Source organism: Neofelis nebulosa, chromosome 9 (assembly GCF_028018385.1).
Source record: "Neofelis nebulosa isolate mNeoNeb1 chromosome 9, mNeoNeb1.pri, whole genome shotgun sequence".
Lineage (NCBI taxonomy): Eukaryota > Metazoa > Chordata > Mammalia > Carnivora > Felidae > Neofelis > Neofelis nebulosa.
Window position 1 is genome coordinate 128,203,961 of NC_080790.1, and position 23,968 is coordinate 128,227,928.

The 23,968-nt window shown below is 55.8% G+C and overlaps 1 protein-coding gene across 3 annotated transcripts in view; it reads right to left on the reverse strand.

The window, feature by feature from the left end:
* The window catches only part of SULF2 (sulfatase 2), a 117,304-nt gene that overhangs the window by 24,207 nt on the left and 69,129 nt on the right, over positions 1-23,968 (reverse strand). For all 3 annotated transcript variants that reach the window (XM_058685881.1, XM_058685883.1, XM_058685884.1), the window contains exons 4-5: positions 13,625-13,776; positions 2,365-2,534 (exon numbers count right to left, since the gene is read on the reverse strand). In XM_058685881.1, the coding sequence (XP_058541864.1) occupies positions 2,365-2,534; positions 13,625-13,776 (322 nt within the window). The remainder of the gene's footprint in view (positions 1-2,364; positions 2,535-13,624; positions 13,777-23,968) is intronic.

A 23,968-nucleotide genomic window follows, 5' to 3' on the forward strand; every position in this document is an offset into this window, starting at 1 on the left:
TATGCGTGTGCACCTGCATACGTATCTATTTGTATCTTCGTGTGTCTGTGCACCTATTTGTATCTTCGTGTCTGTGTACGTGTGCGCGTGCCTGCTGCGTGTATCTGTTTGCATCTCTGTGTGTTTGCACAGGTGTGTGCAGCAGGGGGCGGGACGGGGCCCTGGGCAGGGGGAGGGGGCCGCACTGCGTCAGGCAGCACTTGCGGGAGCCCACGGGGACCACTGCAAGAACACGACACCAAACTTGAGTGGGTGACAGTCTGACAGGAGCCTCCCGACAGAAAGATCTGCAGCTCTGACCCACCAGCAGGGCCCTGTCCCCTCTCCCCCCCCCCCCCCCGCCCCCCCCACTCCCCGAGACTGTCATAATTAAATACCCCAGCTGCAGAACTTTCTGGGTTTTGGTTCTAGTTAGGAAGTGATTATACCCCGGAGATAAGAGAGCCTTCCCAAACAGACCCCTCATAAGGCGAGGGGGGTGGTTCTGGGTAAGTAATAGCAGGCGTTACTCATGTTCAATTTCTGGAATTTCCATTTCAAAGGGGAAATAAGCGAGCAGGCAATGTCAAACCACCTCGTCCAGGGCTGCTGGGGGGGAGGGAAGCCAGAACCTCTCTTAAAGGAGAAGCTGCGGAAGCAGGGTGTGCCCACCCCCTCACCCCACCCCCCCAAGGTGGGACTGAGCCGGCCACGCCCCCTCCCACAAAGGGGAGCTGCTGGTGGGGGTGGGGGTGGAGGTGGGGGGGGGAGGGCAGGCAAGTCAGGTGTGCAGACAGGCGGTGCTGCGGCCGGAGGGGTGAGCTGGGCGCCGCAGCCCCTGGAACGCAGTTCGCCATCTGTCCGACCGTCCTCCCCAAAGACCAGGGGGATCAGGAGGTTAACACACCGCCTCATCCTCTCGGAGCCACGTCAGGGCGCTGTCAGAAAGTAATTAGATGCGAAGGGCACACATCCTGATCGTAATGAAAATTAAACGCCCGGAATATTCAGGCCGATTCCAAAGTGCCCTGTCCTTGTCGCCCCAATGTCGCAGCCAGGGCTGCGGCATATCACTGCTAAGCGGGAGGTGGTTTGAGGCAGAGGAGGAGAGAACTTTCCAGAGCGATTTACTGAGCAGCTGGAGGGAGGAGGACTGGACAGGAGGGCAGAGGGAGAGGAGGTGTGACTGGGGGCGGGATTCCAAGCTGGCTCTGCCATTTACCAGCTGCGAGTCACCTTGCCTCTCCGTGCCTCAGTTTCCCCCTCTGTGAAATGGGAATGCCAGGTGCGGTAGGCAGCCCGTGTGACCAATGGAATACGACACAGCGATGGTGTGTCCCTTTTAGATTAGGTTCCAAAAGACCCCGGCTTCCATCTCAACCTCTGTCTACCCCAGGCCCCCCAGTCCGTTCCTCTGTCTCTGATCATTTGCTCTGGGGGAAGCCAGCTAGAGTTGCCATGTCGTGAGGACACTCAAGCCACCCTGGTCGAGGGGCCGCCGTGCGAGTGAGCCCCAGGCTAGCCTCAGGCGGCTGCAGCCCCCGCAGACACCTTGATTAGAACCTCAGGAAACCCTGCACTAGAACCTTCCGGAGGAGGAGGCCGCTCCCAGATTCCCGACTCACGGGCGCTGTGAGGTCGTGCACGTTTGTGACTTTAGCTGCTCAGTTTCAGGGTAATTTCTTCTGCAGCAAGAGATCACTAGCATTTCAAGGGTCGTTGTGAACATTCAGGGATTTGGTGTCACCTAAAGGACTGAGCACGGAGCCTGCCACACAGCCCACAGCTCAGTAAAGGCTGGAGAATATGCTCACAGCCTGACGAGGCTATGGACGCCTTCTCAAAAACCACGTTTAAAATGCACAGGGTACGGGTGCCTGGGTGGCTCAGTCGGTTAAGCGTCCGACTTCGGTTCAGGTCGTGATCTCATGGTTCGTGGGTTCGAGCCCTGCGTCGGGCTCTGTGCTGACAGCTCACAGCCTGGAGCCTGCTTCCGATCCTCTGTCCCCCTATCTCTGCCCCTCCCCTGCTTATGCTCACCCCCCCCTCCTCGCCCCAGATAAATATAAAAAAAGGTATAGCATAGAGTACACAGGGTTATGAAGGAAGCCTATTATACTGCAATGCAGTTCTATGCACAGACCCCTCGGGGGAGGATGAGGGCCCCGAGGGAACAGCACTGCCTGCCACCTGCTTTGGTCTGTTAGCCAGGCTGGCTGGCTTTGCACCCGGTTTCCCCACAGAAGAGCAGCGGGTTCCCGGATTCTTTGAACCAGGAGGATCAGAGCGAAGGCAGAGCTCTGTCGCTGCCATCACCGTCCCAGAGCCCGACCCTCCCACCTTCACGTCACCCGGCGGCTCGGCAGGCAAGACGCCGAAGCTTACATGTGCTGGGACGCGTTGGGGAAGAGGCCTGAGTACTGGGGGGCGGAGTCCTCGGGGCCGTGGGGGGCCGCGTGGCTGATGACCATCAGGACGGGCCTGTGCGGGTACATCTTCTTGGACGTGCGGAAGAAGCTCACGCTGTCGTTGGTGATGAGGTCCGTCAGGTAATCCTGGGGGGCAGGGAGAGACAGGAGAGCCAGTGAGGAGCTGAGCACCCGCCCTGAGCACCCGCGGTGTTAGGTGCCCAGCGGACGCACTCGGGGCACAGCGGGGACCCGGACAGACAATCCCTGCGTTCCTGGAGCCCATCCTAGGGGCAGACAGACGATAAATGAGCAACTACACGGAACGTCGAATGTTGCTGATGGAGAAGGAGAGAGGGGGTCGGGGAGGATAGGGGAGAAATGGCAGTCTGTCAGTCATTCACAATAGATGCTGAAATAATACCAGCTCGCACTTTTGAGTGCTTATGGTAAGTGTTGCAGCCACGCCTCCTGAGTCTTGGTTCCTAAGCCTGAACTCCTTTCCAGGCTCCAGAAAGACCACGAAAGACCCACAGGGTGGGTACATCCCTGTGTTCCTGGCGCGCTGTGCTGGGGACAGGGGCAGCTGAACACGTGAACACGGAAGCAAGATAGTGACACAGTGTGACGGATGAAGGAAATAAGCTGTGACCGAGGAGCCGGAGTGGGGACGTCCTTTGGCAGGGGCAGTCAGGGAGGGCCTCTTGGAGGGGGTGACACTGAAGCTGAGACCTGAGTGATGAGGAGCTGGATGTGGGGAGATTTTTATCACCCTCGGTTGTCTGCCGGGATCCTTGAGGGCGATTTGCTGGGCCTACTCTCAGAGATGCTGGTTTTTAAAATATATATATTTTTAACGTTTATTTTTGAGAGAGGGAGAGAGAGCATGCGTGGGGAAGGGCAGAGAGAGAAGGAGACAGCAGATCTGAAGCGGGCTCTGTGCTGAAAGCAGAGATCACGTGAGATCACGACCTGAGCTGAAGTCAGACGCTCAACTGACTGAGCCACCTGGGTGCCCCAGAGATGCTGGTTTAATTGGTCTGTGGCTTTCTTCAGGCACTGGACTTTTAATTTTCTTTAGTTTTATTTTTTAAAGTTTGTTGAGAGATAGAGAGAGAGGGAGAGGGAGAGGGAGGGAGGGAGGGAGAGAGAGAGAGGGAGAGGGAGAGGGAGGGAGGGAGGGAGAGAGAGAGAGAAAGAGTGTGTGTGTGTTCAGGGGAGGGGCAGCAAGAGAAAGAGAATCCCAAGCAGGCTCCACGTTGTCAGCACGGAGCCCAATGTGGGGCTCGAATTCACAAAATCGTGAGATCATGACCTGTGCTGAGATCAAGAGTCAGATGCAAGCCACCCAGGTGCCCCACACACATTAGACTTAAAAAAAAATTTTTTTTAACATTTATTTTTGAGACAGAGAGAGACAGCATGAACCGGGAAGGTCAGAGAGAGAGGGAGACCCAGAATCTGAAATAGGCTCCAGGCTCTGAGCTGTCAGCACAGAGCCCGACGCGGGGCTCGAACCCACGGACCGCGAGATCGTGACCTGAGCTGAAGTCGGACGCCCAACCAACTGAGCCACCCAGGTGCCCCCACATTGGACTTTCAAAAAGCTCCCAGGGATCCTGATGTGCAGCCAGGACTGAGAATCACCCATCTAGAGGAAGAGCTCTAGGCGGAGGGAACAGCAGGGACTCCAATGCAGGAACTGAACCTGTTCGAGGACTCTCAGCAGGAAGGAGCAGAAAAGCAGAGGCGCGCAGGGGGTCTCCTGAGAGTCAGACCTGCTTAGACACCAGGCGGGATGAGAGGAGAGGGGGAAATGTAACGAGCAGGAACTGAGGGCTTTAAAAGCTCAGCTATTAAGGGCTCAGCTGAGAAGCTGAGATTTGCCTGAACTCTTCAGCAGGACGGCATACAGCGGGCGTGCCCGTGCGTCTAAGACGGGCCTTCAGGGACGCTTGTACTCTATACTAAATGCACAGGAAAAGTCACTGCCGTGGCGTTCATAAAGCAAAAACGTATCGCCGTGACCAGCAACAGGAAGGCGATTAATGAAGTAAATGTAATGCTGTGCTGTGCAGATGTTACACAGAAGCGAATTCGTAGCTACTGAGGTGGAAACGTGTCCAAGATACGCTGTTAAGGGAAAGAACAAGCTACTTTCAAATCCAGGAAGATCCCACCTTTTTGTGGGAAGGGAGGGAGGTGGGGTGGGGAGGGCGGGGTGGGGGGGTGGTGGAGAGGAGAAGCCAAACCCTTAACTTCATATGAGCACCAAGGAAGAATCCAGAAGGACAGATATCAAAGTGCTACCTGGGGTCTGGGATAAAACAGGAGGGGAGAGAGCCACTTGCTACTTGGTGTACTTTTCCCAAAATACTTTTTATGAATAGTCCTGGGGAGTTATCTGTAGAACCTATTATATAAAAGTAACAATATAGACCACCTAAATCCAAGAGTTGCTGCTACAGTTATGGAGCATGACCCAAAGGCGCAGGGAAAGTTCTTAAAATGACAAAGGTAACTGCGGAACCAGCAGGTGGGTCCGCTGTCTCCGGCTGGTGGGGAACCATGGGCCGCAGCTGCTTGCTCTTCATAGTAACCCCGTCTTCACTGCTTGATTTTGGAACTATGCGCCTACTTGGCTGTGATGAAACATGTTTTTAAAAAAGCTACTGTGGGCGCCTGGGTGGCTCAGTTGGTTGAGCGTCCGACTTCGGCTCAGGTCGCGATCTCCCGGTTTGTGAGTTCGAGCCCCGCGTCGGGCTCTGTGCCGGCAGCTCGGAGCCTGGATGGAGCCTGCTTCGGATTCTGTGTCTCCCCCTCTCTCTGCCCCTCCCCGATCGCCCTCTGTCTCTCTCTCAAAAATAAATAAACGTTAAAAAAATAATGAAAAAATAAAAAGCTACCGTGGACATCCATTCCCAGGAGAGACATACGGTGCCACGATAGGGCATCCGATAAACAAACTAGAGCTACCTGGGTCCACACGCACAAACCTGACAGACCTGACCCTGGGTGAAGAAAGCAGGCTGGAGGACACGCACGGTACGATACCGTTTATATACAGGCTAAGAACACAGAAAACGATGCTATACAGTGTTTGAGACGCTTGCCTATGTAATAAGCGCATCCATAGCAGGAGACGGGTGACCTTCCTGGGAGGGGGCAGGCCAGGAAAGGGGCTCGGGAGGGTAATACGGGGCCCCTGGAGCCTGTGATATTCCACGTTCAGAAGCTTTTGTGGTGTCATTACCGTGTCTGACTCTCAAGGCTGGCATGAGGGTCTCGAGCGCTAAGAGGCGCAAAGCTCTTGGCACGGTGCCTCGCACGTAGCCGGCCAACGTTATGCCTGTCTTAGCGGTGCGGCAGCCTTTCCACATGCCTGACAGCCGCCCACCTTCCTGGGTCTCCTCAAAGCCACTCCTGCTCTAGCTAAGCCCCTGCTGATCCCTGATGGCTGCAGCAGGGCACCCGCGATGACGTATGACAAGCTGCACACCCACCTCCCAGCCATTCGTGTGGACCGAAGGGGACGCCACCCGTACTCCAGGGGCGGGTGGTGAAGCCCCAGGCTGGCCAACAAGAACACGCCATCTCTCCGGCCACGGTACTTGAGCTGAGTCCAGGTGTCGGAGGGACGAGGGGACCTGGGCCAGGCGGTGGCATGGTCCAGTCCCGGCTGGGAGCAGATTCAACAGACAGGATGTGTCCGTTGGCTGGCTGGCTGGGGGGGGGGGGGGCAGTGGGCTGGCAGTCATTCCCCCCCTCCCCCCCACCGCCCCCTGCCCCATGGTTTCTGGCTGGGGTGAAGGGAATAGAGATGGGGGTCCAGGAGAAAGAGAGTGTCAGGGTGCGGGTGGGAGTGCTATATGTCCGGTTCTGGACAAGTTGAGCTGCCTGCCTGGGTCAGTCGTGAAGAAGACGTGAGGGAGGTAGGCTGTTAACAGGAAGGGTAAGACAGGTGCGAGGACGAAGCAGGCTGGAAGGTGAATTTTCTAGAACCTGGAGACGAGCCGACAGACGATGAGGAACTCCCCTCTCTGCCCCCCTTCAGTCGTGGGCCAGACCCATTCCCGCTCTCCAGGGGGAGGTGCTAGACTTTCCCCTGGTGCACTCCTGGCCAGGTGTAGGGGGCTGGGGATGCCAGGTTCTGGGGACTTGGCTCCTACCCAGAGCTTAGCAGCCAGAGCTGGGTCCTCTTGTCTCCCCTCCCCATCCTGACCTCCTGCTGACTTTGATCAGTAAACCAAGAGGAACCCAGTACTTCGGTGGGGATCGCTAGCCAGGGCTCTGGGCAAAAATGTCCATTGCCAATGGGGGTGTGGGGCGTGGGGCGTGCTCCTGGGCTCCGTGACAGCCTGGCCCCTCTCATTCCCGGCCTCGTTCCTCAGGCGCGGCCTCTGCTGCTCTCGTTTATGTGCTCACTCAGCAACTACTTATTGGGTGCCTGTTCCCAGGGTTCCGGGCTTCCTGTTAAGTGCTGGGGCTGTGGTCACAGGTCCCTGTCCCCATGGTGACCACAGTCCTGTGCGGGGTGTGGGAAAGCACTCTCATCAGTGGTAAGAAGGTGGCATGGGACCTGGGAGGGACAGGGAGGTTTTCGCTCACTTAGGATTACCCCTGGCTGCTGGGGATGGGGGGACTGCAAGGATGGGAATGGGGACCATGGCTGATGTGACGGGAAGCTCTGCCTGGACAAACGTGTCTCATGGTTGCCTCCTGGGAGATCTGCCCACGGAAGCCCGTGGTTCTACCTCTTTTTGAACTTGGGTGAGATAAGCCAGCTCACCCCAAAGCTCTCAGGGCCCCTCCCCAGATGGGAGTCTCCTGGCTTCCAGAACTAGTTAACTGTTCTGCTTGGGAAGCCCACTTGTGGGCTGCTTTCGGGCTGTGCCTTGAGACAGATGACTGTGCCCCTGAGACTTGGTTTGACGGGCAGGGCGGGGGTTGGGGGGGGGTTGCCCGCACCCTGGCGCAGCTCTCGAGCCCACCTCTCGATGTTTTCTCCACTTGGCAAGTCAACCTTCTGTAACTCCGGGAGGGTGTCCTTTTCTGAGCCACTGGCTTCCTCCGTCTAAATTATATTCTACATCATAATGCGGACACTGCACCCTCTACAGCCCCTTGTGTTCAAAAGAGGTTCACGTCCCTTTAAGGAGCAATCATATTTCATGAAGCCGAGGGCTCTGGAGTCAGCAACACTGGGTTCACACCCCGGCTTTATCACCTGCTATCTGTGGGCCAGCGGCTCGCCTTTGTGCCCCTCAGAAAGCACCTTTCCGCCTCTAAAACATGGGCCTGATAACAGTCCCTTCTTCAGATGGTGGGAGCATTTCACACGGGAATGAAGCACTTGGCAATACACTCAGAGCCAGACCTCAGGCCTTTGTATTTTTTGTCTGCTCCATCGTTCCCGCCCCTCCCCGGCCCCCAAACAAAATTACTGACGCCTATGGGGTGGTTTACACCAAGCATCAACAAACCTTTTCTGTAAAGGGTCAGAGAGGAAACCTTTGAGGCTTTGCAGGCCGGAGGTCTCATTTGCATTACTCACTGCCACTGTAGCAAGAGAGCAGCCGCTGGGTAAATGAACGGGCCTGTCTGGGCTCCAGTAAAACCTTATGTGGCCAAACTGCAAATTTCAAGTCAGTTTCACATGTCAGGAAAAGAGCGCTGGTCACATGTTGCTCTTTTTGTAATTTTTTCCCCAGCTAGTTAAGAATGTAAAAAACCCTTCTAAGCTCAGAGGCTGGACAAAAACACTTGGCGGGCAGGACTTGACCCATGGGCCGGAGTTCAGAAAATGGATTTGGAGGCCAGATGGCCTAGGCTCGGATGATACTGCTTTACCACTCACTAGCTGTGTGGCCTAGTTCCTTAGCCTCTCTGTGCCTCAGTTTCCTCGTGTGCTGGTTGTGAACAGTAACTATGGTGAGACATACATGGGCTAATTTCAGGTGGAACGATTCCAACGGTATCTGGTGCACGTTAGGTCTAAGGGAGCGGGAGTCATTATTCCTCAAGAATCACGCGGCTGTGTTTTCCACACGAAAATGAAAACGGTACAAACAAATCTGGTTCCCTTTGATTACTCCTCACACCCCTGCTTCCAATCTTGGCCCCTTTGGGCCTTAACCAGGAAGTCTTTTTCTCAGATGCATTGTTACACGTGTTAGAGTATGGCTTTATGCATCTTTTTACATCGGTTGGATCACACTGTGTATATTTTCTTTCTTTCCTTTCCTTTCCTTTCTTTCTTGGTCCCTTCCCCCTTCCCTTCCCCCTTCCCCTTCCCCCTTCCCCTTCCCCTTCCCCTTCCCCTTCCTTCCTCCCTCCCTCCCTTCCTTCCTTCCTTCCTTCCTTCCTTCCTTCCTTCCTTCCTTCCTTCCACATGGCAGGGAACAAAGCAAAGTCACACGCCTGCCTTCATGGCCTTGTACTCTAATGAGAGGAGACAGATGTTAACAAGTGACCCAGGGATACACACAGGTGTGGTGCTCACTGCGGGGGCAGGAGAGTTGGGGTGCGATGCCCTGGGCTCGGGGTGCTCTAGGAGACATCTGAACAGGGGCTTACAGGAGCTCTCTCCGCAACCCGCTCTTTCCATCAGCCCCGTGTCCAAAGCCCTTCTGATGGTGTTATATACAGATCCCCTCATCTTTTTCTAGAAATCCTCCAGGGTAGGGTTCCTTTGTGGTCTTTTAATCATTTCTTGCGTTGGTGGCCCTCGTGGATTTCTTTCAATAACAAAGCTGCAACGAACAACTCAACAGTCCCAACCTGCATAGAGGGAGGCTTCTCCACGACAGAAAAGCGCAAATGACAAAGGGCGGCTCAAAGGGTGGTCTCATTCGAGTTTACAGAGACCGCTGCTCCTTAGGGCCTTTCCACCACCTGACCCTCATCATTCCCCTCTCCCACTGGTCCCGCCTTCTCTGGTCCTCTTTGGTGATCAGTGCGTGTGCCACATCATTCTTTTGTCATCATCGCTGCCTCTCTGTCCACCTGCCATCAGGACCCTTTTCATGGCATCCAGCCTTGGGATTAGTGACTCAGAACAGAGACCTCAGAGGGCCTTTGAGGCGACCTCCGGAAGGACTGTCACTTCCCCCCGAGCTGGGCCTCCTGCTGAAGCCACTGAGGGCAGCGACACACAGGCATCTCACTCCTCAGAGTGCTGGAGCAGGGAGCCCCAGGCAACTCCGAGCTCCCTCTCGCTCCCTCCCAGTGCTCTGGCTCCCACTGTCTGCTGCCCGCCCCGGGTCCGAACCCTGGACCTGAGCCAGCTCTGACCCCAAAGGGGCCCCCATCCCTCTGTTCCCAGGCCTCTGGGAACAGGGAGCCCAGGAATCCTCCCACGGGGCTCATTCACAGGGGAGATGTGCCTGTGGCAGGAAACGGGGTAAGTAGCAGCCACTGCATGTTCCGTCCTCAGCCCCAGAGGGACTCTGAGTCTCCCTGGATAACTTGATTACAGGGCTGCTCTGAGACCAGGCGTGGACGTGGTGAGGAATTTTAACAAGGACGGAGTGGGGTTTTCTAGGTAGTGGACGATGTGCTTGTGCTGCGTCTGGGAGGAGGGAAGCAGCGTGTTCAGCCCCAAGACCCTATAATCTGTATTTCTAATGTACAAATCCCCCCATCAGGACTTTGGAATCAATTCACTCAGAGGTAATGGAGGCCTGAGACCCAGGGTGAGGGGGGAGGGCTCTGTCCAGGCGATGTCACACGTGGTTGCTGCCACCAGGGCCTGAACGATCAGACTCAGTAAGGGGGACACACGAGTGGTGATCCTTGGTCAAAGGCAGGAGGGATCCCCAAGTGTGCAGTCTTTCCAGAAGGGGAGTGGGATAGGGCGCTTTTAGGCCACTGAGCATCCCGCCCATTTTCATTTGGACTCTATTCTCAGCCAATGTTCCAGGGTTTGGCTCCAGAGTGGGGCTCCTGCTGTCCCTGCCTCTGGCTAGGGAGTGGGGCGGGTGACTTACAGCCCATCAAAACACTGCATCCCCTGGCCACACCGATTGGTCCGGGGACAGACATGTGACTGAGCCAAGAGCCAACGAGATGCAGTGAGATTTGCTGAGAATCCTGGGAAGGAGACTCTCTCGCTTGCAGCTGGGCAGGAAGGTGAAACGTGGAAGGGCGGCCATATTGCTACAAGGGGCAGGGAAAGCGAGGGGGGAGGGTGGGAGAGGGAGAAGGGGGAGGGGTGGGAGGGGGAGAAGGGGGAGGGGCGGGAGGGGGAGAAGGGGGAGGGGGAGAGACCATAGATGGTGCCGCAGAGAAGAAAACAGAGCTTAGAGGAGAAAGAAACCACCGCCTAAAGAGTCTGTGTGAGCCCCTGGATCCAGCCGTGCCTGATGCCGTTACTGCTGGACCAGTTAAATAAGCTGACGTTTCCTCTTCAGTTGAGCCATTTTGAGTTGAGTTTCTGTTCACAAGCAACTGAGAGAGGCCGGTGTGATTCAAGAAAGGATAAATCCTGTAGTTTGGGGCCCTTGGGGAAGGATTCACAGAAGAGAAGATGGGTAAAACTTGGAAAAATCCAGGGCAGGAGAGCACTAGCAAAGATCTGGGGGTGCTTGTGAGAACGGACAAGGCTGGTCCGGTTGAACTGGCTCGTATGGAGCTGATGAAGTGGGCAACGGGGCCGATGTGACGGTGTATGTGCGAGTGCGTGCACACACGTGGGCCCATCACTTCACAGTTAACAACCCACCTCCACATCCCAGGCTGTGAACGCCTGATCTGTTTTTGTTCATCCCTGGGTACCCAGCACCTAACACAGTGCCTGGCATATAGCAGATTCTCAATAAATACTTGTTGAGGGAATGAACGAATGACATGACCAAACTTGACTAGTCCGCTCACGCCTCTGATTGCTGGGGATTAGAAATACTACACAGAAAACACCCAGCACGGGGGCGCCTGGGCGGCTCAGTCGGTGAAGCGTCCGACTTCGGCTCAGGTCACGATCTCACGGTTCATGAGTTCGAGCCCCGCGTCGGGCTCTGGGCTGTGTCTCCCTCCGTCTGCCCCTCCGCTGCCTGCACTCTGTCTCTCGCGTCATCTCAAAAATAAATAAATGTTTAAAAAAAAAAAAAAAGCCACCCAGCGCAGTTGCTTGGACCCTAATAGGCACTCCATAAAAAGATGTGCACGTTATTAAGTATGTACCAGTGTACCCACTCCCCAGATTTGGGAACTGAGGCTCTTAGGAGTAGGTAGCATATCCAAGGGCACATGGTATGTGTCAAGGCGGGGCTCTGCACCCCAGTCCTCCACCTCCAAGACGGGAAGTCACTGCCCGGTCCCCAGAGGGCGGTGGGCAGAACAAGGCAGGGGGCCGCCAAGGCTGTACATCCATGGGTCAGGCACGCTTGATTCACGCAGGATTCTAGGAAATTAGCTGCCATTGTTTAAAAATCAGGAGATCTCACAGGAAAAAAACAAAAAACACGCGTCGGTTTGTAGCTTCTGCTGAAAAATCAGAAAACCTGGCCCTCTTGGGCCCACGTTTCTATGCAAGAGTGACAGGCCCGATGGACGTTGGCTGCCCCCTCTTGGATACATTCTTCCTAGTCCCCAACACCCACCTGCCATCTCCCCTACCCCTGGCTTCCCATCCTGTGTGTGTGGCTCCTGTCCCCTGCCGACTTCTGCCTGGCGGCCTTGTGCAGCGATTCAGAGAGAGACCAACTAGGGAGGGCGGTCATCACACTACCCCACAGAGCCGCGGTTATGACACTCAGCCAGGCCCAGGGTCAGTGGCAGTGAGCGTGGGGAAGAGAGAGGGAAGGGAAGAATGTGTGGGGAAAGAATGGGTCAACTGTGGGGGGGGGGGCACACAAGCTGGCTTAGAAGATTTAGTTGGGCCAGGAATATTTGCTCGTCTCCGGATTTTTGTTTTTTTAATGGAAAGTTTGGAGGAGACATCACTGTCAGTCCCCCCTCCTCCTCCCCCTCCTCCTCCCCCTCACTTAGGCCAAGAATCAGCAAACTCTAGCCCGTAGACCAACCACTGCCTGTTTTTATAAATAAAGTTTTCCTGGAACAAGCCATGCTTACTTGTTTACACATTACCTGCGGTGGCCTTCATACTACAACGGCAGGCTTGGGTCGTTGCCACAGCGTCTGTGTGGCTCGTAAAGCCTAAAATATTGGGTCTGTGGCGCCCTAGAGAGGAAGTTGGCTGTCCTGAACTGCTACGCATGGGGTATCACTATGGAGAAAGGGCTTTTCTGGTCACCTTCACTTATGTGATCCTCAAAAATCTTTCTGGTAAAACCATAATGAAATGCCACGATACCCCCGTAAAAAAAAAGACGACAATACCCGTGCTGATAAGCACCGTGGAACAACGGGAACCCTTGTAACATTTCTGGCCGTAAACCGGGAACCTACACTGGTTCAGCCACGTAACCTACCGTGTATCCCAGCAATTCTAGGCCCCAGGAGAAGAGTCCGTGTGCTTACCCAAAGCCCCGGGAGAGGATGTTCCCGGCAGCCTGACTCCTAAGAGACGCAAACTGGAGACCACAATGTCCCCCGGGTGCAAACGGACACCTACCCCCCATCCCCGCAAGGGAATGTTTCATAGCGGTTCCCGCTGATTACGTGTGGCCACACGGGTGACCGTCACAGGCGTGACGTCAGGTGGAAAAACCTCAACCCGGGAGAGCACACAGCACACGATTCCATTTACGCGAGGTTCTAGAACAGGCGCAGCCAATCCATGGTGACGGAAGGGTCGCCTCGGGGGTGGGGTCACCCACACACGACAACGGGGCTGGATCTCAACGTGGTGCGGAGCCAAGGAAGCCGGATTCAGCATGAACGTGCCACACCGTGCGTCTGCGGGTGGCTGTCCCCGTGGGGGGACGGCTGGTGGGAGGGGTTACACGAGGGGGCTCTCGGGGCTGGCGGGGGCGCGCTGCTTGCTGACCGGCCTGGGCGCTGGGTGCACGCGCCTGCTCGGTTTGCGAAAATTCACGGATCGGTACCCTCTGTGCGCGCGCTTTCTGCCAGAATGTTCTGCCCCGGCAGATTGCGGATAACGCTCTCAGAGACTGTTGCGCGAGAGATGAAAACACCGAGATGATACGCGTTGGCTGCGCGAGATCCCTCGTCTAGGGCAGGGCCGCCCTCCAAAGCCAGGCAGTGGAGCTCCCGGGTCACGTTCCGCGCTGCGCCCCCCTTCCCCACCCCCGCTGAGGGGGCCACGCAGGACGTACCTTGGAGTAATCGAAGCCGTGTTTCTCCTTCACCCCGTTCCGACAGAGCGTGTAGTTATAAAAACGGGAGTTTTTCAGGAGGCCGACCCACTCCTTCCAGCCTGGTGGCACGTAGGAGCCATTGTATTCGTTAAGATACTTCCCGAAGAAAGCTGGAGGGGGAGAAGGGTCAGGAGGCCACGTGAGAACACGGTCAGCAAGAGCCTTGTCTGCCACCCGACCACCGTGTCCCCGAGGTGTGAAAGCGGCGCTACCCCGAGCCACCGAGCCCTTGGAAAGCAGGCGAAGCCTAAAATAAAATATATAGGATTAGAGAGCCAGTAAATTATTCTGAAACGTAACTGTCCGAGCATTCAAAGAACGTGCCATCTAGTAACCCGCCCTCTCAAAACAGCTGGTAAAGGGCCTTGGGAAGAATAATAATTTCACAGTGGTGACAAGTGAGAATATTTTGCAGCATCTGCAACCAGTGCCGTGGGGCGTGACGAGATCGGTGACTCGTACGGCGACCAAACGACAGATCCTCTCGGCTTACGGTGCGTGGTCCACCTTCCCCGCCGAAGGCGATGCTAAGCGACGGTGCAGGGTCCATAAAAGTAAGAGTGCGATTCTTTCCCGTGCAGGCTTATGGGCCCCTCGAACCCTGCCTGCGACACGGGACCAGAACACAAGACCTGACGTTAGAAAAGAACGGTGCCGATTGTTGCTGGTGATGTGGAACGCGGGCCCTTTATTCACTGCCTGGGCCACGCGGGCGACCCTGGCTGGCGGCGTCTGCTGAGCTTGAGCGCGCTCGCACCTTGCGCCCCAGCGATTCGAACCCTGGGTGTTCGCTCGACCGTAAAGCATTCGTTGGTTCACGAGCGTGAGCAGGACGCGCGGAGGGTAGCGCTCTTCGCGACAGCAGCTAGGAGCCAGTCGGAAGCCCGTCAACCAAAGGGGTGGCTGAATCCACTGTGGATGTTCCCGCCGCGGGATGTCGCGTTTAATAACACAGACGCCTCTCGGGGCGCCTGGGCGGCTCGGTGGGTCGTGCGCCTGACTCTCGATTTCGGCTCCGGTCAAGATCTCGTGGTCGTGAGATCGAGCCCCACGTCCGGCTCTGTGCTGAGCATGGAGACTGCTTGGGATCCTCTCTCTCTCTCCCCCTCTCTTCCTCTGCCCCCCACCCCCGACTTGCGCGTGCGCACGCTCGCTCTCAAAAAGAAACAACAACCCAGACGCGTCTCAACCACCTAATCGCGTTAAGAGAAATAAACCAGATATGGAACAACGCACACCACACGGTCTCATTCAGAAGATGCTCCCAAACGGGGAAAACGGACGTACGGTGGAGGAAAGCAAGCGGGCAGGGCACGCCTCCCGGGGCACAGCCTCGTTCTCTCTCTCGCTGCAACGCGGGTGCTTCGGCTGGTGAAACCCCACTGAGCTAGACGTTCAGGAGCCGCGCCTCCCCGCGTGCACGTTCGACACCGGCCGTGATTCACCTGGAAGGGGATACACCAAAAAACCCTCGGTGGGGGAGGAGGGAGCAGACAAGATCCTCTCGGTGGTACTTTCTTGTTCTTTTTTCTTCTCAGCCAGCGACTGGGAGTTTTAAAAATTACAACCGATTAAGCCAGTTTGAAGTGACCGTTTCTCCAGGGACAGAGGCCCTATGCCGGCTCTCTCCTTCAGATGAGGACACTGGGGCCTCGGAGACACCCAAGAACCAGCACTGAGGGCTCAAGAGTGGGAGAGCTGGGGCTGCTGAAGCGGGTTGCAGGGTGCCTCGTGCCCGGCAAAGTGCGAGTGTTGGGCAGGTGCCTGCTCAGAGCCGAAGATGAGAGGAGACAGACGGGGAGGCGAACATCCACAGGAGAAGGAGTGGCCTGGGGCCGGGCTGTGCTGGCAGCAGAGGATGAGATGACCCCCCGCCCCCCCCCCCCCCCCACCCCCAACCTGGCTTGGGTCGGGAGAGCGGGGACAGAGCTGGAGCCCTCCATGGGGACACTTTCCTGGAGACCTGGCAGGTAGCTGGGACCGCCTCGGGGTGGGAAGCCCCCTTAAGGACCCGAGCAGCCAATTCCCGAGTCCCCGTGGCACAGGACAAAGGGACGCACGTCCATTCAATCCTCCCCTGGCACCAGCTGGGCCAGGAGGCTGAGGAAGCACCTCCTGGAAGGATCTGGGCACCAGAGGAGGTGAAAACAGGAAGAGAGGGTCCCGAGCAGCTTCAGGGTAAGCCCAGGGTGGGGCCTCCCTTTGTGTGGCTGGGGGGCAAAGTGGACATAGAAAGAACCCGAGCTTTCCAGGGAGGAGGGGCAGGGAAACTGGCCACCGGGCTCGGAGTCCCGGGTAACATCCGATATTCAGAGAGTAAAAGCAGTTAGGTAGGGGCGCCTGGGGGGCTCAGTCGGCTGAGTGTCCGGCTTCAGCTCAGGTCACGATCTCACAGCTCGAGAGTTCGAGCCCCGCGTCGGGCTCTGTGCTGACAGCTAAGAGCCTGGATTCTGCGTCTCCCTCCCTCTCTGCCCCAACCCACTCTCATTCTGTCTCTGTCTCTCTCAAAAATAAACATTAAAGAAAAAAAAAAAAAGCAGTCAGGCGGCGGGCGTCCACTTATACAGCGACTGTGCATCCCCAGCGGGTGTCAGGGCACAAGGACTGAGATGTCGGCCGGACTAAGGGGCCTCAGCGTCCAAGGCCCGGGCGAGCAGAAGGCCTGGATTTCTCCCTCGGAAACACGGCATGTTCAGACACTCGCGGCCCTCCCCGAAAGCAGTGGTGCTCAGCCAGGGGCGGCTTGCCCCTCAGGGGACACTCGGCAATGTCCACAGACGTTTTTGGTTTTGTTACAGATGGGGCTGGGATGTGCAACCGGCATCCAGGGGGCCGAGGCCAGGGATGCGGCTGAACATCCCACGGCGCTCGGGAGGCCCCGCACCAACCATCCCGTGTAAAATGCCTACAGTCTGCGGGTGAGAAACGCGGACCTAAACAATTCCACCTGCCACCCACACCTGTCCCCCCTCCTCAGCAACAGAACCACGTAGCAAGGGCTGAAAAGGCCCCTAGAGATCAAGTACCGTCCAGGAAACAAGGTCTGCTAAATCTCAGTGACCTTATTCCTCACATTTGATGTGATGTCTTTCCATATCTGGGGAGCTCTACTCTGATAAACCCTGCCGGCCCCTCTCCCCTCTCTCCTGTTCCTCCTCCTTGGGGAAGAATGACACACGGCAGGGGTCAGCAAACGTTTCCTGCAAAGGCCCCGACGGTCTACCTCAGGAAGAGGGTGAAATTTTTTTTTTTTTTAAATTTTTTTTTTAACGTTTATTTATTTTTGAGACAGAGAGAGACAGAGCATGAACGGGGGAGGGGCAGAGAGAGGGGGAGACACAGAATCGGAAGCGGGCTCCAGGCTCCGAGCCATCAGCCCAGAGCCCGACGCGGGGCTCGAACGCACGGACCGCGAGGTCGTGACCTGAGCCGAAGTCGGCCGCTTCACCGACTGAGCCACCCAGGCGCCCCAGGAAGAGAGAGAAATTTAAGGAGCTCCCCACCCCTTATGGAGCCCCGGCACTTTCCATTCGTGACAAACACTGGGGAAGTTTCCCTTTGAAGACACTGAAGTAAAAAGCGTAAAACACTTGAGAGGAAAATCTTCAGGAAATAGCAAATCACTGTACCCAGGCCTGGTGGAAGCCCATGGAAACTGCTCGGTTTGGGGTGACACTGCCCTGAGCACATGTGGATTCACATATCTACACCCATTTATTAGGCCCCGATGGTATGCCAGGAGCCGTCCCAGGCGATGGCAACACAGCAGTGAATGAGGCCACCAGAATCCCTGCCCTCTTGGGGTGGACATTCTAGCGGGGGAACTGTGATCACAGAGGTGATGCTGTTGGTAAAAACAAAGTGATGAAGAAATTAAAGATGGTGTTCCAACAAAGTGGCTAGAGATGGGCCCTGGCAGGCACCAAGGGCTTGAGCAGTCAAGGAAGGCTGCTGAGGACGAATCAGGGGGAATAGGAATACAAGGGAAACTGCTCTAGACAGAGAAAACGGCAAGTGCAAAGGTCCTGTGGCAGGAACAAGCTTGGAGGCATTTGAGGAACACAGGGAAGCCACGGAGGAAGGGAGAAGATGACGTTACAGGGTAGAGGGACCAGATCGTGAGCAGAAGCCACAGGAGGCATGATGGGGAAACTGAAAAGGGCCCACACGTCCCCTGAAATACCATACATCAGATTTTACATGTTGTGCGCATTTTCCTGGAATCGGGACACATTCTGAAAGCAACCCAAGACCTCAAGTAGCTTCAGAAACATACAACTTCCCTCAGGTTCACCCCTGAAGGGTGAACAAAAGCCGCGGGAAAAAGGCACCCTGAATCTCCCTGCTGGGAAAACTGGGTTCTCTCCTAGGTCCCCCAAACCCTGGCTTGGGATCCTATGGTTTGTCCCTGAAGATCTGGACCAATGTCTTTCTGATGAATGTGCAGCTTGGAATGCTAAAGAGCTTCAATCTTGGCCCGGCCGGTGGGATAACTTCCTTGGAGGGGGGCCGCCTCAGGAAGCCCACCCCTGCCCATTATCACCCAATGCCACGGGTGTCAAAGTGGCCGAGGCCATTTCCTCCGCTGGAATGCCCTCTTTCACATCTCTCTCCTCTCTCCAACCCCCAACTCTTAAAAAATCCAGAAAGAGTTTACTATTCAGGCTCCACGAGACCCTAGAAAACAGGGCTTCAGTCAAAGGCTTTTAGTGCCAAATTAGATTTTGCTCTCATTTGATTAGATTTCCCCCAGGCGGTTTTTAAAATGGTTATTCTGGTACCAGTTGAGGTGGGAGAAGCAAATTAGCGTGGGCCCTGGGGCTTCGGGGCTGGGAGATACAGCCAGGAGAATGAGCCGGAATTAAAATCAAGATTAAAAATACAGCCCATGTCCTGGCTGGAGCCCCGAGCGTTTAGCTTTCGCGGCCTGGACGGCGCAAAAGAAAGACCAACCCGGGGGCTGGTGTGGGGGTGGAATAACTTGGCAGGCAGGTTAAGAGGAATTAAATGCCAGGCCAGGAAAGGCCACCGATAATGTGCTGGCTGACGCCGCCCCTCGGGAGCAGGCTGGCATCCGTTGAAAGGATGGAGCGCTCACTGCCTCCCGCGTACCAGGCACAGGGTGGAAACTTACCCCTGGAAGTGGAGACTTTTATTTTGCCTGCTTGATCCTGACTGTGGTCCTTTGGGTACCACTACTTCCTTACTTAAGTCACATGGGCTGATCTTAACTCCAGACGCCAGGGTGGCAGGCATAATCTCAGCTGGACCAATCAGAGGACTACATTCCCCTGGCTACCTGTCATTGGTTCAGGGCCAGGCATGTGACCCAAGCTGGGCCAATGAGGGTGAGCCCTGGGACTTTGAGGGAGCTGCCGGAAAAGGGACGTTCTTCGAGATGGCTTAAAGCTGATGGGGACATAAACTTGAAGCTGCTGGCAGCCATCTTGCCACCAAGAGGGGGTGGTGGTTCTGTTTGCTTAATTCAGTTTTTCAGTTGAGCTCTCGCACTTGCAATCAAAAGACCCGAGGAAAAGCAGATGAGACGCTTAGCGGAGAGCAGGGTTTGGCAAAGCAAATCTGGCTGCCACCTGTTTTTGTAAATACTTCTACTGGAACAGAGCCGCACCCATGCGTTTATATAGTCGTTACGGCTGCGTGCACACTACGATGGCAGAGTTGAGTTGTTGCAACAGAAACCGTGTGGCTGCAAGTCCAAAACATTTACTCTTGAGTTGTTGCAACAGAGACCGTGTGGCTGCAAGTCCAAAACATTTACTCTCCGGCCCTTTGTAGGAAGGGATTTTCGACCCTTGGTGTTATGAGCAAAATTCCTTGTGCGGGGTGAGGGATCCCTCAGGGATTGACACAGGGCTGTGTTTAATCTGGAGAAACAGGTGCTGGGCCAAGGCAGCGAGGGGGCTCCCGACCCACCGGCAATGACAACAAGAACAGGGCAGCCAGTCACAGGCGGTCCTCGCCTTGCGTGGTCCCGATACACGCACATGTCACTTTCCCCAGTTCAGTCTCCCACAACACGGTTCCGACTTAGCCACCGAGGCTCATTAACCGTAACTGCACAAAGTGCACACGTGGCTACTGGCCCTCCAGTCCACCAATCACTGTGTAAGGAACACGCACATCAGGACCGGGGGCCGGTCACGTCATTTCTTGCAAAGTCGGTCGGTGACCGGTCCCCGTGCATCTGATCCTCGGTTCACGCACAGACAACAGAGTGCATGGCTGGGTTGCCTCCCTGTCTCCTGGTGATACGTCTACAAGACCCCTTACAAAAGTGGATTGTCGAAGAGGAGAAGTGGCCAACAGAGATGAGAGAGAGCAGCCAAGAAATGAAAAGTGAGCTGAAGCGGAAACATGAGGGGAAGGGAAAAGGAGCCCGAGAGGAAACGAAGCTGACCGTGGGGATGGTCGACACGCACAGGGCGGGAAGCTCTCCATTTGCAGCCAGACAGCTCAGTCACCGATACAATGTGATCATGACAGAAAGGGTGCAGATGTCCCAGAGGAAGGACGCCAGCAAAAACACTCCACGTTAAAGGGGCCCTCAGATGGGGCGCCTGGTGGCTCAGTCGGTTAAGCGTCCGACTTTGGCCCAGGTCATGATCTCACTGTCTGTGAGTCTGAGCCCCGCGTCGGGCTCTGTGCCGGCAGCTCGGAGCCTGGAACCTGCTTCCGATTCTGTGTCTCCCTCTCTCTCTGCCCCTCCCCCACTCATGCTCTGTCTCTGTCTCAAAAATAAATAAACATTTAAAAAAAATTAAAAAAAAAGGAATAAACATTAAAAAAATTTTTTAAAAAAGGGGGGGCTTTCGGAGATACATTGCAACACTGAAAGCTGTGTGTCCTTGGGCAACTAGTTTAATCTTCTGATGCCTCAGTTTCTCCATTTGTAAAATGGGGAAGGTGACAGTACCCATGTCGTGGGTTTGCTGACCGAACTAACACACACATCTGGGCACACCACGTGGTCTCGTGCTTCGCTTTAGTTTTACTATTAAAAAAAAAATTTTTTAATGCTTATTTTTGAGAGAAAGAGAGAGACAGAGTGCGAGCAGGGGAGGGGCAGAGAGAAGGAGACACAGAATCCCGAGCAGGCTCCAGGCTCCGAGCTGTCAGCACAGAGCCGACGCGGGGCTCGAACCCACGGACCGCGAGATCGTGACCCGAGCCGAAGTCGGAGGCTTAACCGCCTGGGCCACCCAGGCACCCCACGCGCTTCATTTAATTGTGCTTCACAGACACTGCATGTTTTACAAATTGAAAGCGTGAGGAACCCCGAGTCCAGCAGGCCTACTGGCACCCTTTTTCCCCAACAGCATTTTGCTCATTTTGTGTCTCTGTGTTGCGTTTTGGTCATTCTTGGAACATTCCAAACTTTCTCACCACTGTTACATCTGTCATGGTGATCTGCGATCAGGGACTACGATCACTGAGGGCTCAGATGATAGCGAGCATTTTTTAGCAATATTGTTAAATTAAGGTATGTGCGCTGCCTTTTTTTCTTATTAAAACAAATTTTTTAAAACTCTATTCTTTGCGAGAGACAGAGACAGCGTGAGTGGGGGAGGGGCAGAGACAGAGAGGGAGAGAGAGTGCACCCCAAGCAGGCTCCCCGCCATCAGCACAGAGCCTGATGCGTGGCTCGAACTCACGAAACCGTGAGATCACGACCTGAGCCGACCCCAAGAGCCGAACGCCTAACGGCCTGAGCCACCCAGGCGCCCCCAGGCACTGCTTTTTTACGACACTATGGCACACTTAATGTGAACATCACTTTTCTACACACGGGGAAACCGAAAATTCCTTTGGCTTGCTTTAGTGCTCTGTTGGCTTTGCTGTGGCGGTCTGGGACTGAACACGCGACATCTCTGAGACATGCCTGTACTGCTCAGAGCCGGCACACGACGTATGCCCGCCAAGCGTTAGTTTCCTCATGACCAATGGGTCCCCCTCCCTGCTCCATTAATACCTTATTTAATAGAGTCCTTGCAGAGACTGATGTCAAAATCCACCCTCCCTCGCCACCAACTTTAAAGGGATTTATTAACCCCCAAGTCCGTTTGAAACCCTCCCTCCCGGTCCTGCCGGCCGGGGCAGGCGGCCCTTCAGCGGAAAGCTGCTGTGCCCGTTCCCCTCCCGGCTGCTTCCTCCATTTGTCTGAGTTAAGTGCTGCTGGGGAGCCATTCAGAGTCTGATGGGAGAACCAGGCCCTTCTGTTATCTCTCCCAGCCCTGAATCTAACTGAAATTGCCTCGTCATAATCGCATTTGTGGTCTCTAAAAGCCGTGTGTTGCAGGGACTGGAGACTGAGATTAGCTGGCGGTAAACCCGGCACAGGAGGGCAGATGAAAGCATCGTTTTGGATACGGGGGCGACGGAGGGTTTCTGCAACAGGAATCCTGGGGGCATCTCTCTGTGCTGCACCCTTGAACCTCAGGACAGCCACGAGTTAGTCCGCTGTCTGGGTGACGCGGGAGGCGACACAGGAGAACGGCCGAGAGCGTGCCTCTGCAGCCAGAGTCTCCTGGTCTGTCACCTCCCGATTGTGGAACCCCAGGCAAGTGACCTCACCCCTCTGTGCCTTGGTGCACAGCAATGACAGCAAGCCACTGCCTACCGTCATGCGGGGGGAAGGAACCAACAGGTGTAAGGAATGTGGAGAAGTGCCCAGCAAGCGGGACTGGTGGGACTTAGGGTACCCACTGCCGGTGGGGAGCTTTCTCCCGCCCCTCGTGGGCCATCTGGATGGAGCTGTCAGCCGGGCTGTTTTAAGGACACTGGCGTCTCCCAATGCACATTTGTCCCCACACCGTCTCTCCCCACAGCCTACATTAGCAATAATGGATAAACAACTATGAGTCGAGATATTCCAGAGTTGACTGGTTGAATCATGCTACGTTTCGTGATTTACATTCAGATCTAAATATTTCAATGAATGTTTATCCATTTTGACTTGGGAGTTTCCTCCGTATTTTGGAGCAAACATACCCACACATGCACGAATACACACGCACACGCCTTTCCTTCAGGGAACCCCTGAAAAGCCACAGCCACCGCATCCCTGGTTCTTCCCAAATACAAAGGTCCCAGCTGTCAATCAGGGTGCTCCTTCCCACCTAAGGGGTGGGTGTATGGCTGAGCTTGGCCAATCAGACTCTACTCTGGGACTTTGCATCCTGAGCTAGGAGACTCAGAGGCAGAGAAAGGGTTGGAGGTTTGGAAGGCCCCCCGAGGAGACAGTTGCTCAACAGCTGCAACCTGACTCCCCAGATCCCGTGTTTGGGACTCCGAATAAAAGAGGCAAAAGGCCCTCAGGGTGGGAAGGTCTCAGAAGTGATGGAAACGTGTCTTGCTTCTTTATCCTCATTTCCTCGCTCACAGTGGAAACGGCCTCCCCTCATCTTGCCGCGTCCCTTTTTGCCTTCCCGTAACGTGGTCACCCCCAAACAGCCAGGAAGACCCTTCTGAACCTGAGACCGCTCTTGCCCTCCCCCTTCAGGGCCTGGCTGCCCGCGAGTGCCGCTACCTTTGCCCCCGTCTCCCACCGCTCGCCCCTCTGCTCCCTCCGTTCTAGCCACTCCCGGCCTCCCGTTCCCTAAAGCGCTCCCAACGCACTGCCACCCCAGGGCATTGGCACCTGCTCTTCTCTCTACCTCAGACACGCACCTGCGCCCCCCCCCCCCCCCTCACGTGGACTGGCTCCTACTCACTGGGATGTCTCAGATCAGATGGCACCTCGTCCGAGCAGCTGGCCCGGATCGCCCCGCCTCAAGGTCTCCGTCCTCCTGTGCCGGGCTGTTTACCTTCTCTGTGGCCCTCAGTACTCTCTGAAATCACCCGTGGGTGTTTGCTTCCTCGTTTATCATCATGTCCCCGGGCACGGGCCCCTTCCGGGCGCTGCGGTACCCTCCCGTACCTGGCCTGGAGCGGACACGTAGTCACAGCTGCTGACGAGGTGACCGGGTCAACGGTTTTGGGCGTGAGACACAGGCCACACAGCTCAAAGCTGCCGCTGACCAGGGTCTCAAGCCTCCCTCTCTCCCGGGACAGAGTACTCTTAACAAGGATCGGGCCAGCTGGGGCGAGTGCTCCCCGGGGACACCGGGCAATGTCTGGAGACACTGTGGGTTGTCCCAGTTGTCGGATAGACTGCTGCTGGCCCGACAAGAGACGCGCTAACCACCCTACCGGGCACAGGGCGGCCCTCACCACAGACAAGGACCCGGAGCTCGGGCTGAGAAACCCTGGGCTGGGTGCGGGTCTCCAGTGATGCGGGGGTGG